Raw genomic sequence first — 14,290 nt, 5'->3', positions numbered from 1 at the left:
GCAGCCTGTGGGCGATCCAGCCTCACGGACCTGTGGCTGCTGGCATTCTGGATCCAGGTGTCATCCACGGGGGGGGGCACGGGAGTGGACACGGTGCTGGTGCTGATGTCCCCAATGATGCTGAGCGCCTCCTTGAGCGCGTGGTACATGCGCAGCATGTCGTCCCGCCGCTGGGCCTGGTCGGCCGACTCTTCCATGAGGCTGCTCTGGTCCGCCGACGAGTACAGGTAGGCCAGCAGCTCATGGTGGATGAAGGCCTTCGTCTGGGGGCAAGGGTTGGAGAGGTCAGGGGTTTCCACCACACCAGCCAAGAACTCAGCCAGCTGCTGGGAGGGGCTTGGAAGAGCACTCACCATGCTCTTCTTTAACGTCTTTAACTTGACTACAGAACGTGGGCAACATTTACAAGGAGGTGAGCTTTCTACTCAGTGGTCTCCTGGGTCTCTCAGGGGTGCTTGCTAGTGTTCTTTCGATCATGAGATTCTTGTGAAACTTATTCCTAGAATCTTATCTTTTATAGCTATCTTTTCTCCCATTTTATCTTGAAACTGGCTTTTGTTTAAAAACTGCTAGCTTCTGTTCATTAACTTTATACTTTGTTCCTTCCTGAATCCTCCTACAAGATATAGTAGTTTTTCAGTTACTTTTCTTGGAGTTTCTAGGTACACAAGTTCATGTTTACATAGGGACAATTTTTCCCATTCTTTTTCAACATTCAAACCTTTAAATTATTTTTCTTGTCTAACTGCATTGGCTAGTAACTCTACAAGAAGGTTAAGTAAAAGTAGAAATGGCCAACTTGTTGTTAATTTTGGAGGGGATGCTTCCAGAGCTTCCCCATTAAGGGCAAGAGTGGCTTTGAGACAGATATATCAATTCAATGGATATATGAGATCTCGTAACCAAAGTTTCCTTCTACAATTGTCTTATTAAGAATAGATGTCCATCACTAATTATTAGAGAACTGCAAATCAAAATTACAATGAGGTACACCTCACATCAGTCAGAATGGCCACCATCAAAACGTGTACAAACAATAAATTCTGGAGAGGATATGTAAAAAACGAATCCTCCTATATTGTTGGTGGGAATGTAAATTGGTGCAGCCACTATGGAAAACAGTATGGAGGTTCTTTTAAAAACTAAAAACAGAACTACTGTATGATCCAGCAATCCCACTCCTGGGCATATACCCAGAGAAAACCATAATTCAAAAACATACATGCACCCTCAATGTCCACTGAAGCACTATTTAATAGCTAAGACATGGACGCAACCTAAATGTCCATCCACAGATGAATGAATAATGATGTGGTACACATACACACACACACACACACACAATAGAATATTACTCAGCGATAAAAAAAGAATGATATAATGCCATTTGCAGCAACATGGATGGACCTAGATATCATCATATTAAGTAAGACAGAGAGTAAGACACTTATATGTGGAATCTAAAACATGATAGAAATGGACTCATTTACAAAACAGAAACAGGCTTATGGTTACCAAACAGACACTGGTGATTGTGGTGGTGGATAAATTAGGAGTTTGGGATTAGCCAATACAAACTACTATATATAAAATAGATAAACAACAATGCTCTACTGTATATACCATAGGGAACTATATTCAATATCCTATAATAAACTATAATGGGAAAGAACATGAAAAAGAATATATATAGATGGATTTTCTCAAATGCACTTTCAACACATGCAAAATTGACAGTGCTGGATAGTTTTGCATTTGCAAACCATGTAAATGCATTAGCTATTCAAACATTAAAATTTTGAAAAATGAGTAAAGAAAAAAAAGTACAACTTAAAAATACAGTGAAAGATCTCCTTTGTCCACTCTGGTCTCTTTAGGCCCCCTGAGTTCCCCTTCCAGGGTCACTAGCTTCCTGTACAAACTTCCAGATTCCTAGGCATATTACATATAGAGAAGATTTCCTGTCTGTTTTTACACAAATAGAGCCTTCCTGATCATTCTATTATGCTCTATAACTTTTCCACTTCAATAAAAGTTAGCACAGACCTGGAGAAAGTCTTCATCCTTTTGTTTTTGGGTATATTTTTGCAATAAAATGGATGTTTACTTAACGAATTCTAAGAAATGGATAGAGGTTTCTATTTCTTGGCCACTATAAAACATGCTGAAAAGAATAACAATGCATGTGTTCAATTTGCATGCTGGTAAATGTCTGTGGGGAGAAATTCCTGCAAGTGGAACTGCTGGATCAAAGCACACATGCATTTAAACTTGCATAGCTGCAGCACCCTATATACTGCCAATCCCATCTATATGTGAGAATGTACCAGGACATCCATGAGGAGGAGACTGGGAAGAACAGAGTGAAAGGGAAGGACATGAGATTTTTGCTTTAGGCATTGTCATACTATGAGCTCTTATAGTCACAAGACAAACTAAACCTGGGCTACACACACAGCTAAGTGCCTAGTGCTGAGCCCAGGGCCTGAGCTGTCCCAGCAGCCTGCAGCAGGAGACATTAGCATAGCCATATTTCACTCAAGAGATGCTGGATGCCCTGAGAGGCTCAGGAGCCCTGGGGTAGCAGGTAATGCCCTAGGGTTAAGGCAGGCAGGGCACAGGCCATCTAGAGGCCACAGTGGGGAGAGACTCAGCTGGGGTTTGAATCCTACCTCTCACTCTTCTGAGTGACTTGGAACAGGTTTCTTAACCTCTCTGGGCCTCTGTTTTCCTGTCTCTAAAATGGGGATGACAGCAGTCCCTTCTCCTAGGGTTACTATAAAGCTAAAAAACTTCAGAGAAAGTGCACACGTGTGGTGGTAGCTTCAATGACCCAACTGAGCAGGGGGGTAGGCCAGGTGGCCTGTACCTTCCCATTTCCCAAGATAGGCTAGGGGGTCCTGATTGTGATGTTTGAATCAGATGGTGAGACTCTTAACTTTTATCTAATTTTTATCTTTTCCTTTATTTTGGTCATGAAGCATGTGAGATCCTAGTTCCCCAACCAGGAATCGAACCTGTGCCACTGCAGTGGAAGCACAGAGTCCTGATCACTGGACTGCCAGGGAAGTCCCTGACTTTTAATTTGGTACAGAGTGTGTTCAGGCCACATCTGGCTGCAGGGTGGGGTGAGCCCTGGAGGGGCGGGCACTCACATTGTTGATCATGAGGTGCATGATGGTCTTTGGCATGAGGTCACGGATGGACTTGTTGATTATGGCCACGTACGAGTCCACCAGGTTGCGAATGGTCTCCACCTGCCGCTCCAACTGCGGGTCCATGGAGAAGGTGTTCTCCTGGGCTCCATCCTCGTTTTCTGCCTGCAAAGAGGGAGGAGAAGTGGGGAGGTAGCAACCGTGGTCTGAGGTGAGCCTGGGGAGCACCCCCCTCCTCCGGGAATTGCTTGCCCTCTCCCATCAGCAACTGACTCCCTGGGGCTGGCCCCTGATGGCTGCACTGGCACCATGCAGCCCTGCCTGCCCCTGGCCTGAGCTGCTTGGACCTGGGGTGACCACGGCCCAAGGCGGGCTAGAGACGCTCAGCTGGGGAATGGGACAACACTTTAATTTGGGGCCATGTTCACTCTGCCTCAGGACAGGAAGAGGAGAGAGAGAATAAAGCAGACAGGATCCCGGCCCATGTGTATCCCTGTCCTTGACTTCAGTTGGAGAATCTTCTAGGTGCTGATGACAGGACCACCCCCCACCCCCTTTCTGCTTTGTTTGTTCAAGAGAGTATGGGAGGTCTTCCCTGGTGGTCCAGGGGCTAATATCCTATGCTCCTAATACAGGGGATTCGGATTCACTCCCTGGTGAGGGAACTGGATTCCGTGTGCTGCAACTAAGACTCGGCACAGCCAAATAAATAAATAAAAATTTAAAAAGGGGGTATGGGCTACATGTCTTCAGAGTTCTGGCAAACAGCCTGAAACCACCCATCCCATGAGATGCTGCCTCCCCTTCTTCTCTCGGGAGGGAGGGGTCAGCTCAGGGTGCTCTCACCTGGTCCTTCTCTGGGTAGACCCCGGCTCGGAGGAATGAGGCCTTCCAGCTGTCCACGTCCTCCTGGGAGTCACAGGCCAGCTCAATCTGCCGTAGGTCCTTGTAGACATTCCTGCGGGGCGAAGGAGGGAGGGAAAGGCCCATGGCTAACCCTGCCCAGGGCCCAGTGGGTACAAGGAGCTGGGGTGCAGGCTCTGGGGTTGGCCTGACTGATGGGGATTCACCCCTGACCCAGGCACTCACGACCAGAGGCCCCAGGATGGCAGCGGCCTCTACACCACGTTGGCCTGATGGAGGCTTCATGAGTTCATGCCTGTGACACCCAAAAACTGTGACAAGAGCAGGGTGTGTGGTCCGTAAGAGCCTGCATCTAGCAGCATCCATGGTGTTCTGTTTATGAGCTCAGCTACTTCCCTCCTGTATGCTCTCCTGGGGGGGCAGTGACTAGAAGTGGGCAGTGACCCATGACACTCTCTGCCAGTTGGGGAGCTCCCATCAAAGTGTTTCTAGAGAGGTGACTCAGTGTGTGTGTCAGTCGCTCAGTCGTGTCCATGGAATTCTCTGGGCAAGAATACTGAAGTGGGTTGCCATTCCCTTCTCCAGGGGATCTTCCCAACACAGGGATTGAACCTGGGTCTCCTGCATTGCAGGTGGATTCTTTACCTTCTGAGCCACCAGGAAGCCCTGGTAGAAAGATTATAGCATTGTCCAAAAGAACATTCTGTGATAGTGGAAATGTTTTCTGCCTGTTCTGCCCAACACAGTAGCCATGAGTCACAGGTGGTTTCTTTCTGAGTATAAGAAATGGGGCCAGGGTGACCAAGAAAGTGATCTTAAGATTTTTTTCCACTGATTTATATTTAAATAGTCACCTGTAGGCAGTGGCTACTGCATTGGACACAGAAGGTCCAGCACGTACCCAGATTCTTAGAAGGGAGGTAGAGCTGGCCAGGGACAGGACCAAGACTCCCAGTGAAGGCCTGTGAATTGCTGGGCACATGTGGGTCTGTGAGCAGAAGGTGCAGAGCCACAAGGCTGGGAGATGAGGGAAAACAGACAGGCAGTAACCAGCATTTAAGGACAGTGTTCTCTCTATATAGGGGCCAGGATCCATGCTACATGCATGTCACGCTGTCCCACAAGGCAGGTGTAGCTGAGACGGCCAAGCTGTCCCGAAGTCTTCCAGTGAGGTTTGGGTTTGAGATTAGGCACACATAGCCTCATGACAGTCCTCAGGCCAACCAGCAGTCAGTGAGTGGCTGCCCTGAGATTTCAAGGGCATTTCTTTGTTGCTCCTCCTTCTCCTTCCTGCTGCCTGGAACATCATCATGATGGCTGCAGATTGGGCAGCCATCTTGGACAAAGAGGAAGAAAGCTGAGAAATAAGAACGAGGGCCTGTGTCTGGATGCCTGTGGGCTTGTCAAACCTGCCCTGGATGGTAAAGTCTGAACTTGATTTATATTAAAAAAAACACCAAACTTCTATCTTGTTTCTGCTACTATCATTCTGTGTTTCCTGAACTCACCCCTCAATAATATATTAGGCAATGTCTTCACTCTACTGCACGGAAGATCACAGGACCAGGGAAGTGTGTTGGCTGCCTGGCATCTTGCAGCCAGGAACAGCTTCCCAGCAGGCCTGTCCCACTGCAGAGCCCAGTTTCTCCACATAACCTAGGGCTTCTTAGGCATGGGAGGTGGGGAGTGGGAGAAATGTGCCTAAAAGGGCTATAAAAGACTCTGGAGGCAGCTGATGGTCAAAGAGGATCTCAGAGCTTTAGGCCAGCCTAGAAAGGAGCAGGACAAAGCTGTTCTTACACAAGCCAGGTGGCTCAGCTGGAACTAGTGGGTGTGAATGGGCAGTGGGGAAGGTGGTCCAGGGGCCAGCAGAGAGGAAGTCAGTGCCTGCTGGCCAGTCATGAAGAACAACCAGGCTCTGGCTGACCCCTGGCTTGAGGGGGTCCCTGCATGATGGTGTGAATCTGAGCAGGGGCCCTCCTGGGTCCACGCTCAGCCGTTCCTCCTGCTCTCAGACCCCCTGCCAACTGGGTCTTTTCCCGAGCTGAGAGAAGTGCCTTGGTTTTTGCTAAAGTCTCCCACCAGCACCCCTGGGGATGGGTTTACTGAGAGTCTCCTGGGCTGTTCTCTTCTCTGTTACACCGGCCCAGGGATCTTGCCCCGTCTAGACCTGAAACCACCACAGAGCAATGAATCCCCAGTTCATATTCCTGCCCAGAGCACAGTCCTGAACACCAGTCTCTTGTACCTTCCCAGCTGCCTCCCTCACACTCCACGTGGTGTCTCACGGGCCTCTCTCCCTCAGCATCCCCTAAACCCAGCCTCTGCCTGCCCCATGTCAGCCAATGGCAGCTCCGTCCCTGGGCAATGACTTCTTGTTCTCATACCCACAGCCACTAGGAGTTTGGTCCCTCTGTTGGAATCCATCCCTTCCTCCTCTATGTCCTCAGCCCCACTCAGGTCCAGCCCCACCATTGCCCGCCTGGGCCAGTGCGGGTGTCTCCTCCCTGGTCTCCCACCCTCACCCTCTCAGCCTGTTCCCCTCATGACCACTAGGCGGCGCCCGTGAGTACCAGCCCCAGGTCCAGTCCCGTCTCCTTAGAATCCGCCATGGCTCTGCTCATTTCATTTTCACCTCTCCCCAGAAGGGCCTTCTCTGACTGCCCCACAGAAGCACTTTCTGTTTCTTGACTGACTCCCTTTCTGGACTGTTGAGACCCCAGGTAGGGACTGTTCACAGCAAGTATTCTGCAGATGCTGCAGAATGACTGAATGGGGCAACTGGTCTCCCTGGGACCTGGGTTCTGGGTGGGCTCACCTCTGCTCTGTGTTGAAGATGGCAAAGACGTGCTTGTTGGACATGAAGCCCTTCTCCACGTCACGGATTTTGAGGTTGTCCAGAGGCAGCATGTACTTCTTCTCTTTCTCCTGATGGAGGAAGGGGAGGGGTCAGCCTTGGCTGGATTCTACCACAAGGACCATGGCCAACATTCAACGCCTCCCATGTGGCTCGCTCTCCCCAGATGAACTTACCTGCCCCATCTCCCCCTTGCTCACCTGACCCAGCCACACTGGCCTCTGACACTCTCTGAACATCTCAAGTGGGCTCCTACCCCAGGGCCTCTGCACGTGGAATGCTGCCCTCCACCCTCAATGTCCACATGGTTCCCTCCTTGCCACCTTTGTGCAGAGGGCAAGGCCTGCTCCAACCCCACCCCAAACTCTCCCTCTACTTTTCGCCCTGGAGCTTCTCCCCACATAACACCGCACACCACATATCTTGCTTATCGACCTAGGTCACTGGGACTACTGAATCCTCAAGTGTGGGCACTCCTGTCTGATTCACTGCTGACACACAGGGGATGCTCAAAACCAGCCAGCTCTGACTCTACCCGGATATCAACCACAAAGTGAACGTAACTGTTAACTCACCTATAGTTTCACAACAAGCCTGTGAGTGAGTTACCACTATGACCCCATTTTCAAGAGAGACAGACTGAGGCATAGAAGGGCAGGCAGTAGGGGTAGGGGTTGGGCAGAGCTGGAAAGGGAGGCCCCCTAGAGCTGAGGCCTGAATTATAAAGCCTGGCTGGCCTTGTTCAGAAAGTGCCCACTGAATGCCAGGCACAGCAGTCCTGCCAGTTACTGAGCAAACAGCTCAGAAAGCATGCGTCTTCTGGCCAAGGTTTTGGGCCTGGTGAGTCTTATTAGTTGGGAGTCATACTCTGGAACCCCAGTAATGTCAGCTAGGCACCTACTATATACCCCTGCAAATGCATCATTATTAGTCTTCGTTCGGGGGTGGAGGTGGCAGTGTATTAACTGGATTTTCTACATCAGAAAACCAAAGCACAGTGTAGGAGTCTCCCCAACTCTCCCCCCACTCCCAACTCACAGCAACTCTCAAGGGCTGAGGAGACATGCTGTGTCCAGCAGCTCATGGAACCCTCTCACACGCCACTGCCTGGGAAGCAGCATGATCAGAGAGGGCTGCTGGTTGCCCAAGGGCACAGAGCAGTGGAGTGGGCCACATGGGACTTCAGAAGCCAGGTTCTCTCCACTGCCCTCTTGGCCTTTGACCTCTTGGACATCTTTGGAGAATAGAGACCAGCTCTCTCACACCACAGCCGTCCTACCCCTGACCTCCAAAAGGTATCAGAGCAAAGCCCAACAATGATGGCTGCTTCTGAATTCAAAAGCGGCCACAGTGGTGGTGGGAAAGGGAGCTGGGGGCTCCCCGGTGGGTGGAGGGCCGCCTGGAGTTTCAGGACTACTGAAGGGGCAGGCTTGGTGCGGGGGCTCAGTCCTAATGGGGTGTTAGGAGATCAGATAGGCTGGGCCCCGCCCCACTCATTGTCCCTCCTCTGCCTCAGTTTCTTCAGCTGTCAAAGGTGGGTAGGAAGGGCTTCCCTGGCGGTCGAGGGGTTAAGACTCCATGCTTCCAATGCAGGGAGCATGGGTTCGATCCCTAGTCAGGTAACTAAGATCCCACATGCCCTATGGCACGGTAGAAAAAAATTAATAACAAATAACTAAAATTACAAAGGTGGATAGGAGCCTTGGCCCCCCGGTCCAGCATGAGGACGGACACTGAGAACTCTGAGCACATGCCCACCTTGGAGTAGGCGCTTATAAGGCGCCAGGGGTTTTCTTTCGTCTGTCTGTCTGTCACTCTGTGTTTCAGGGTCAGTCAGTCCATGGAGCTCCATGCAAGGAGGAAGCAGGGCAGCGCTCCTCCAGGCTGAGCCACAGTGAGAGGCAGGAAGAGGAGCCCGGCGGCCAAGGTGAGCGCCCCCCATTCATGCCGCAGCGGGTGTGGGCAGGCCCTCTGATCTCTCGGGGAAGAGTTCCGGGGGCTTCACAAAGGGGTTGGGGTCCGAGTTCCTGGCCCAGAAATTTGTGGAAGAACCTCTGCTTGCCCCAACCCTATCGTGTCATCACGAGGCAGGAAGCTTCCAGTCAGCCGGCCAGGCCAAGTCACTGAGTCACAGTCCTTTCAGGCCCTGAGCAAGACGCCACATCTGGAATTGTTTATAGTGTGATTCGGCCCAGAGCAGGGCGGCCGCCTTCCTGATGCTGCGGGCACGCGCACACACACACACACACTCACACATACGACACAAACACACATCACACAGACACGACACACACACCACACAGACACGGAGGCGTGTGTGCACCCCGCCCCCACCCCCAGAGATCTTCTCCTGCTGGCAGAGGCCCTGGTCCCAGACCCTCCCTCCCGGCCCCCACCCCCGCCTCCCCTACCCCCACCGCCTCCCTAGGATTTCCTGAAAACCCACAACTTTCTCCAGATGCACGCTGGCCCCAGCCGTGCCACGTCAGAAGAGACGAGCAGACGGTCGCGGGCGGGTAGAGGGGTGGCTTCCTCGGAGGTGCCAGAGGCACGGTGGCCCTGCCACTGCCCAGGGGGCCCACGGGATGGATGGACAGCCGGCCCCGCCAACCCAGTGTTCAGACTACCTGTTCAGGGGGCTCTGAATGTGTACAGTAGTCTGCACATTGGTTAGGCTGGGCTCGGGCAAGCGGCGCGTCGGGATGGGCCCCCTCCAAACTCGCTGCCACCCCCACAGTGAGGCACACCCAGAGGTGAGTGTCATCGCCCACTGCCCTGTTCCCCACAGGGGCGGAGATCTGGACAGAAGATTCTGGAATAAAGAAGAAGGGCTTGGGCGGGGGTGGGGGGAGAGGTGCCAGGAAAAGGCCAAGGGCACCCCGACACTGGCTGGGGGGCTAGGGGCTCTGGTGGAATCGGTCCCCTGTGCCTACCCTCCTGGAACCACCATCTCTTGTTTATTCTTTAAATAAAGTAATCCTGGTGTCTTGCCTCTCTCTGAGGCTTCTCTACGAAGGTGGCCTGACCCCGGGAGTGGCCACTCCGGGTGGGGTGGGATTCTCAGGGTCCTTGCTGGGGATCCGAACTGCAGGGAGGGGGAGAGGGCAGGGGATGGACAGACAGAAGGGACTCCACGCCTGCCCCTCCCCATCTCAGCCTGCTTTGTGTCTAGGGCGCACACAGGGCCTCATTCACGGGAGTGCTGGTTCTCATTACCGCCGGCGGGTGCTCGACCCTCCTCCCAACACAGCCCTAGCCTCTGCTCTGGGGCCCCCTTGGGAGGGTCTGGGGCTCCCACTTTCAACCCCAAGATGAAGGAGGAACGAAGGGCCGCTCCTGAAGTTAAAAACCGGGCTCGTGATGGTGCCCTGTGGCAAACTGCCAGGCTGGGGTCTCAGCCCGGACGCCCCTCTCCAACTGCCTGAGGTCTGTCACTCTTGCCCAGGGGACCCCGTGAAGCCCAAAGGCGCAAACCAGCTGACAGCTGATGACAGGGTTTCAAACTACGGGGGCGGAAAGAGAGGGAGAGAATGTGCACGCGCCGCCCCCCACCCCCACTTCACCCCGGCCATCTTGAGGAGCAGATGTGGCCACGCAGGTTCCTTGAGGACCGCCTGGCCCCGCCCTCCCTCCACAGCTCAACCCTGGAAGGCTCCCCGGACGTCGTATCTCCCCCACCCCGGGGGTGTAGAAGCAGCCACCCAGACAGGGTCCCCTCAGGAACTCAGGCCTCCCAAGGCTTTACAACATTCCAGGAGTGAGTCTCGTGCCTCAAGGGGAGTGGGGTGATGACGTTCTTTCCTCAAACACCCGCCTCTAGTCAGAACTGCTTCCGGGCTGGGTGGTGGGGAACCGTCCAGCTGTGGGGCTGAGGGGCTGAGGGTCAGGGAGCCTGCACCCTGCACCCATCACACAGGGACCCTTCCCCACGCTGTGACACGAGGGCAAGTCACTGCTCAGAGCCTCAGTTTCCTTACCTGACAAAAGGAATGTGAGTACTGACTGAGGAGGAAGAGGAGGAAGAGAATGCCTTCCCCAGGTGACCACGGTGTGCTCCCCTAGCCAGTGAACCTGGCATGGGGCAAGGGCTTCATAAACAAGAGAGGGCTCCCCCACAGGCCCCGAGAGAGCTCAAGTTCTACCTGCCTTCTCTCTGAGCCTGGGTGGAAATACACACAGTTGGGGTGGGATCAACTGGCTGCCAGTGAGGCCCAGGCATGGGGGGGTTATCCCAAAACCCCCAAGAGAGGACAGCCAGGTGGGGCATCTCCAGGGGTGATCAGAGATGCCCAGCCTCTCCTCCAAGGGCACCTTGGAGGCTGTGCCATCGCACATGAGCTAAACATACAGCAGTTGTATGACAAGATTCATGGGCATGTGAGCAGAGCAATATCAGGGCCGTGTGGTGATGGGCTTGGGGCAGCCGTCTTGGATCACAGGGAGGAGCTATGTGTTAAGGTGGCAATGGGGGAGGTGGAGCCTGGGCCCGGGACAGCCTCACAGCACAGGGGTGCAGAGCTCACAGGGATGCAGGAAAGAAACACACCATCTCTGTAAGTGCCTTCATCTGGGGCCTCTGTCACAGACCCCAAACGATAGCCACCTAACATCACCTTGACAACAAGGAGAGCCTCTGCGCCTCTCCAGGGACAGGAGAGAAACACGGTGGCCCAGGCCACGGAGCCTGTGTCAGCAGGGGCTGCATTCAGTCACAGCCCTGTCCATAGGCCCATAGGCAGTGTGCAACCCGCTCCTGGTGCTTATTATTCCCGTTGCTGTTCCCAGAGGCCTCCCTCATCCTTCTGAGAAGGATGAGCCCATGTGGAATAATCTCAAGACAGACATGGGACCGAGCACCTCACAGATGCAAGGACCATTCTGCCCCACTTCACAGATGGGAAAACTGAGGCCCAGAGAAGCTAAGGGCCTGGTCGTGAATCTGAGTCCCTGGCCCCAGTCTGTGCCCTCTCTGAGAGCCCCCCTTGCCGTGCTGTTAGAGGGTGGGATCAGTTTGGAGCCTGTGAGTGGCTCCCCCTCCTCCATGTCCCTTTTTTCCTCAGGGAGCCCAGCCCCCATCAGGCCTGACCCCACAGTGGGTTGTGAGGGGCTGGGATAGGAGGCACAGAGCCTTTTGCACACCCTCCAGACCTGTCCGATACCATCCTAATCACAGGGCCACTCAAGCCGCCTTTTCCGAATCCACAGTAAGTTGAGAAAGCGCCACCTGGAGGCAGGAGGTGTGGAGAGCGCCCGTCGACCCGTTGACCGCCCCACCCAGCCAGTCACTCACCTCCTCGTCCTTGTACCAGGACAGTGACTCCGCCGTCAGCACGAACCAATACTCCTTGGAGCCGCCCTTCATCAGGCTGATGTTGTTGATGGTTAGCCAGCCCCTGCGGATCACCTGGGGAGGATGGAGCGCCAGCCAGGCTCAGCAGGAGACCACGGCCACCACCCAGCCCGGCCTGCCCCCACCCCTAGCAAGGCAGAAAAACCAGGCCACTACGGCAGAGAAACCTCCAGCCCAGAGCCAGGCAACCCAACTCCATTCTGCCTTGCCCCAAGTGCTACCCACTGGAAACCAAGGAGGGCCCTCGATGGACAGACGTGGACTGACTCACAGGCCCTGGGCTGCTGGGAAGCTGGGTCCCTGGGGAGCCCCTCTGCCCTTGAGGTTAGATTAAACTAACACAGGTGGCAACAGGTATGCCCAACTAGAAGGGGCCTAGGGGAGGGGGATCCCAGGCTTATGGGTGGGCCATGTCATGTGTAGGATGAGATGTGACACTAAAGGAATCGGGCTTGCCTCGATGAGACATAGGTACCAGGGACGCCCTTGGGCCCTGCCCCTCATGCCCCCTGGAAAGCAGCCATTGATGGGGAGCTGTAGGGACTGCTGGGCAACGGAATGGTTCTTTCTCTTCTTTCAGGGGCCAACTGGCAGAGGCTGGATGCCGCTGCCCGGCTCACCCAGGCACTTGGCGGGCACAGGGTCCTGCTCTGACCAGGAGGTCAGGCCAGCCCCTGCCCCAGGGCTCCCCTCCCCACAGGCTCTTTCCAGAACACCAGGATGAAGGAATGCCTCCACCCAGAGGGCTTGAGCCCAGGGGACCTGCCAGGGATCATGTCCCACACTCTGCTTCAAGTCATGTGGTCCCACTTTTCTCTGACTGGGACATTCAGGCCCTGGGCTGGAAGAACCCCCGATGGGGCTCCCCTCTGGGTGCAGCTGTCATCTGAGCAGGAGGCAGAACCCAGGCCTGTGTGAGGGACTCACCTGACAGCTAAAGGCAGGCAGTTAGCCTGGTGTGTGTGTGGGGGGCACACTCTCATGTTCTCTGGGCCATGGAGGCACTTGTAGGCTGGAGCCCCCCACTCTCTGGACTGGGGACCCTGCAGCAGTGGGAAGCATGAGCAGGGGTGGGCGGGGATGCCTGAGGCCGAGGCAGCAACAAATGGCTAAGCTGCAGGAGGTGCGCTGCGAGTGGCCGGGGCTGGCTGGGAAGAGTGAGCACTGTGGCCTCCAGGGTGGGGTGAGGCTGTCTCTGGGGCTCCCATGCCTCCCCAGTGGATGGATCTCAAAAGGGCCTTCATCCTGTCTACTCTGCCCTGTCCCCAGGCCCACCACATTGTCACATGGCCACCTGGAAGTGAGCTCTGGGCCTCAGGGACCATGAAGGCAGAGGCAGCTGTAGAGCACCCAGGGACCCCTGCACCACAGAGATGTCCCTGCCGAGGCTGTGACCCGTGAGATGCCACCGGGCAGCCTTTGCTAAGGCCCAGGGTATAGACTATTCATTCCCTAGGATGACGAGACAGAACCTGGGAGTCTTGTGGCCGCCAGGGAGCAGGCAGAGACTGTCAGCCCCAACAAGGTCACGGTTTCCTTCCTGGCAACAAGGTGACCAACTCACCCTGGTTTGCCCAGGAGGCCCCTAGGCTGAGCACTAATAGTCCCGGGGACGCCCTCAGTCCCAGGCAGAATGGGACAGCAGGTCTCCAGACTCAGGCCCAAGGCCAACATAGGACCCAGGAAGGAACCCCTGCATCTGGCAACCATGCCCAGCTCCAGAGCTGCATGGGGGTCTGTCCATGAAAATCCCTCTCTCTCCAGGGGGAGTGTGAGGCCTGTCTTGTCTTAGCCCAGGCCCAGAGTGGGTGCTTCTAAACTTCACCCATTGACTGATAGGTCGGGGGGGAGACAGGGGCAGAGGCCATGCTTGCTGGGTGCTCCCCAGAGGAGACACCATCACGTGGCGAGGCCCCTGCACTCCCAGGCCCAGCCTTGTCCCCAAGGGGGCAGATGGGCCCCTCCTCCTCCCTCTCTGTGGCCTGGCTTGCCTGCCTCCACCCTTGGTCAGCTGAGGTCAGAGTCGGCAGATGGGGCCCCTGACCAGCTCCGGGGCATGTGGCA

General features: G+C 54.6%; 1 protein-coding gene across 32 annotated transcripts in view; it reads right to left on the bottom strand.

The window, feature by feature from the left end:
• The window catches only part of DNM2 (dynamin 2), an 87,780-nt gene that overhangs the window by 3,652 nt on the left and 69,838 nt on the right, over positions 1-14,290 (bottom strand). For 18 of the 32 annotated variants that reach the window (XM_081498329.1, XM_081498331.1, XM_081498333.1 and 15 more), the window contains 5 exons: positions 12,167-12,280; positions 6,838-6,947; positions 4,002-4,113; positions 3,156-3,320; positions 31-263 (listed from right to left, as the gene is read on the bottom strand). In XM_081498329.1, coding sequence (XP_081354455.1) covers positions 31-263; positions 3,156-3,320; positions 4,002-4,113; positions 6,838-6,947; positions 12,167-12,280 — 734 coding nt within the window. Of the gene's footprint in view, positions 1-26; positions 264-3,155; positions 3,321-4,001; positions 4,114-6,837; positions 6,948-12,166; positions 12,281-14,290 lie in introns of all 32 variants that reach the window. The other 14 variants (XM_081498299.1, XM_081498301.1, XM_081498304.1 and 11 more) reach the window with 1 other exon arrangement.

The sequence above is a fragment of the Giraffa tippelskirchi genome, chromosome 6, assembly GCF_054371585.1.
Source record: "Giraffa tippelskirchi isolate mGirTip1 chromosome 6, T2T-mGirTip1v1.2.pri, whole genome shotgun sequence".
Classification (NCBI taxonomy): domain Eukaryota; kingdom Metazoa; phylum Chordata; class Mammalia; order Artiodactyla; family Giraffidae; genus Giraffa; species Giraffa tippelskirchi.
The sequence above is the reverse complement of the archived record's forward strand: the minus strand, read 5'-3'. Positions and strand labels throughout refer to the sequence as shown.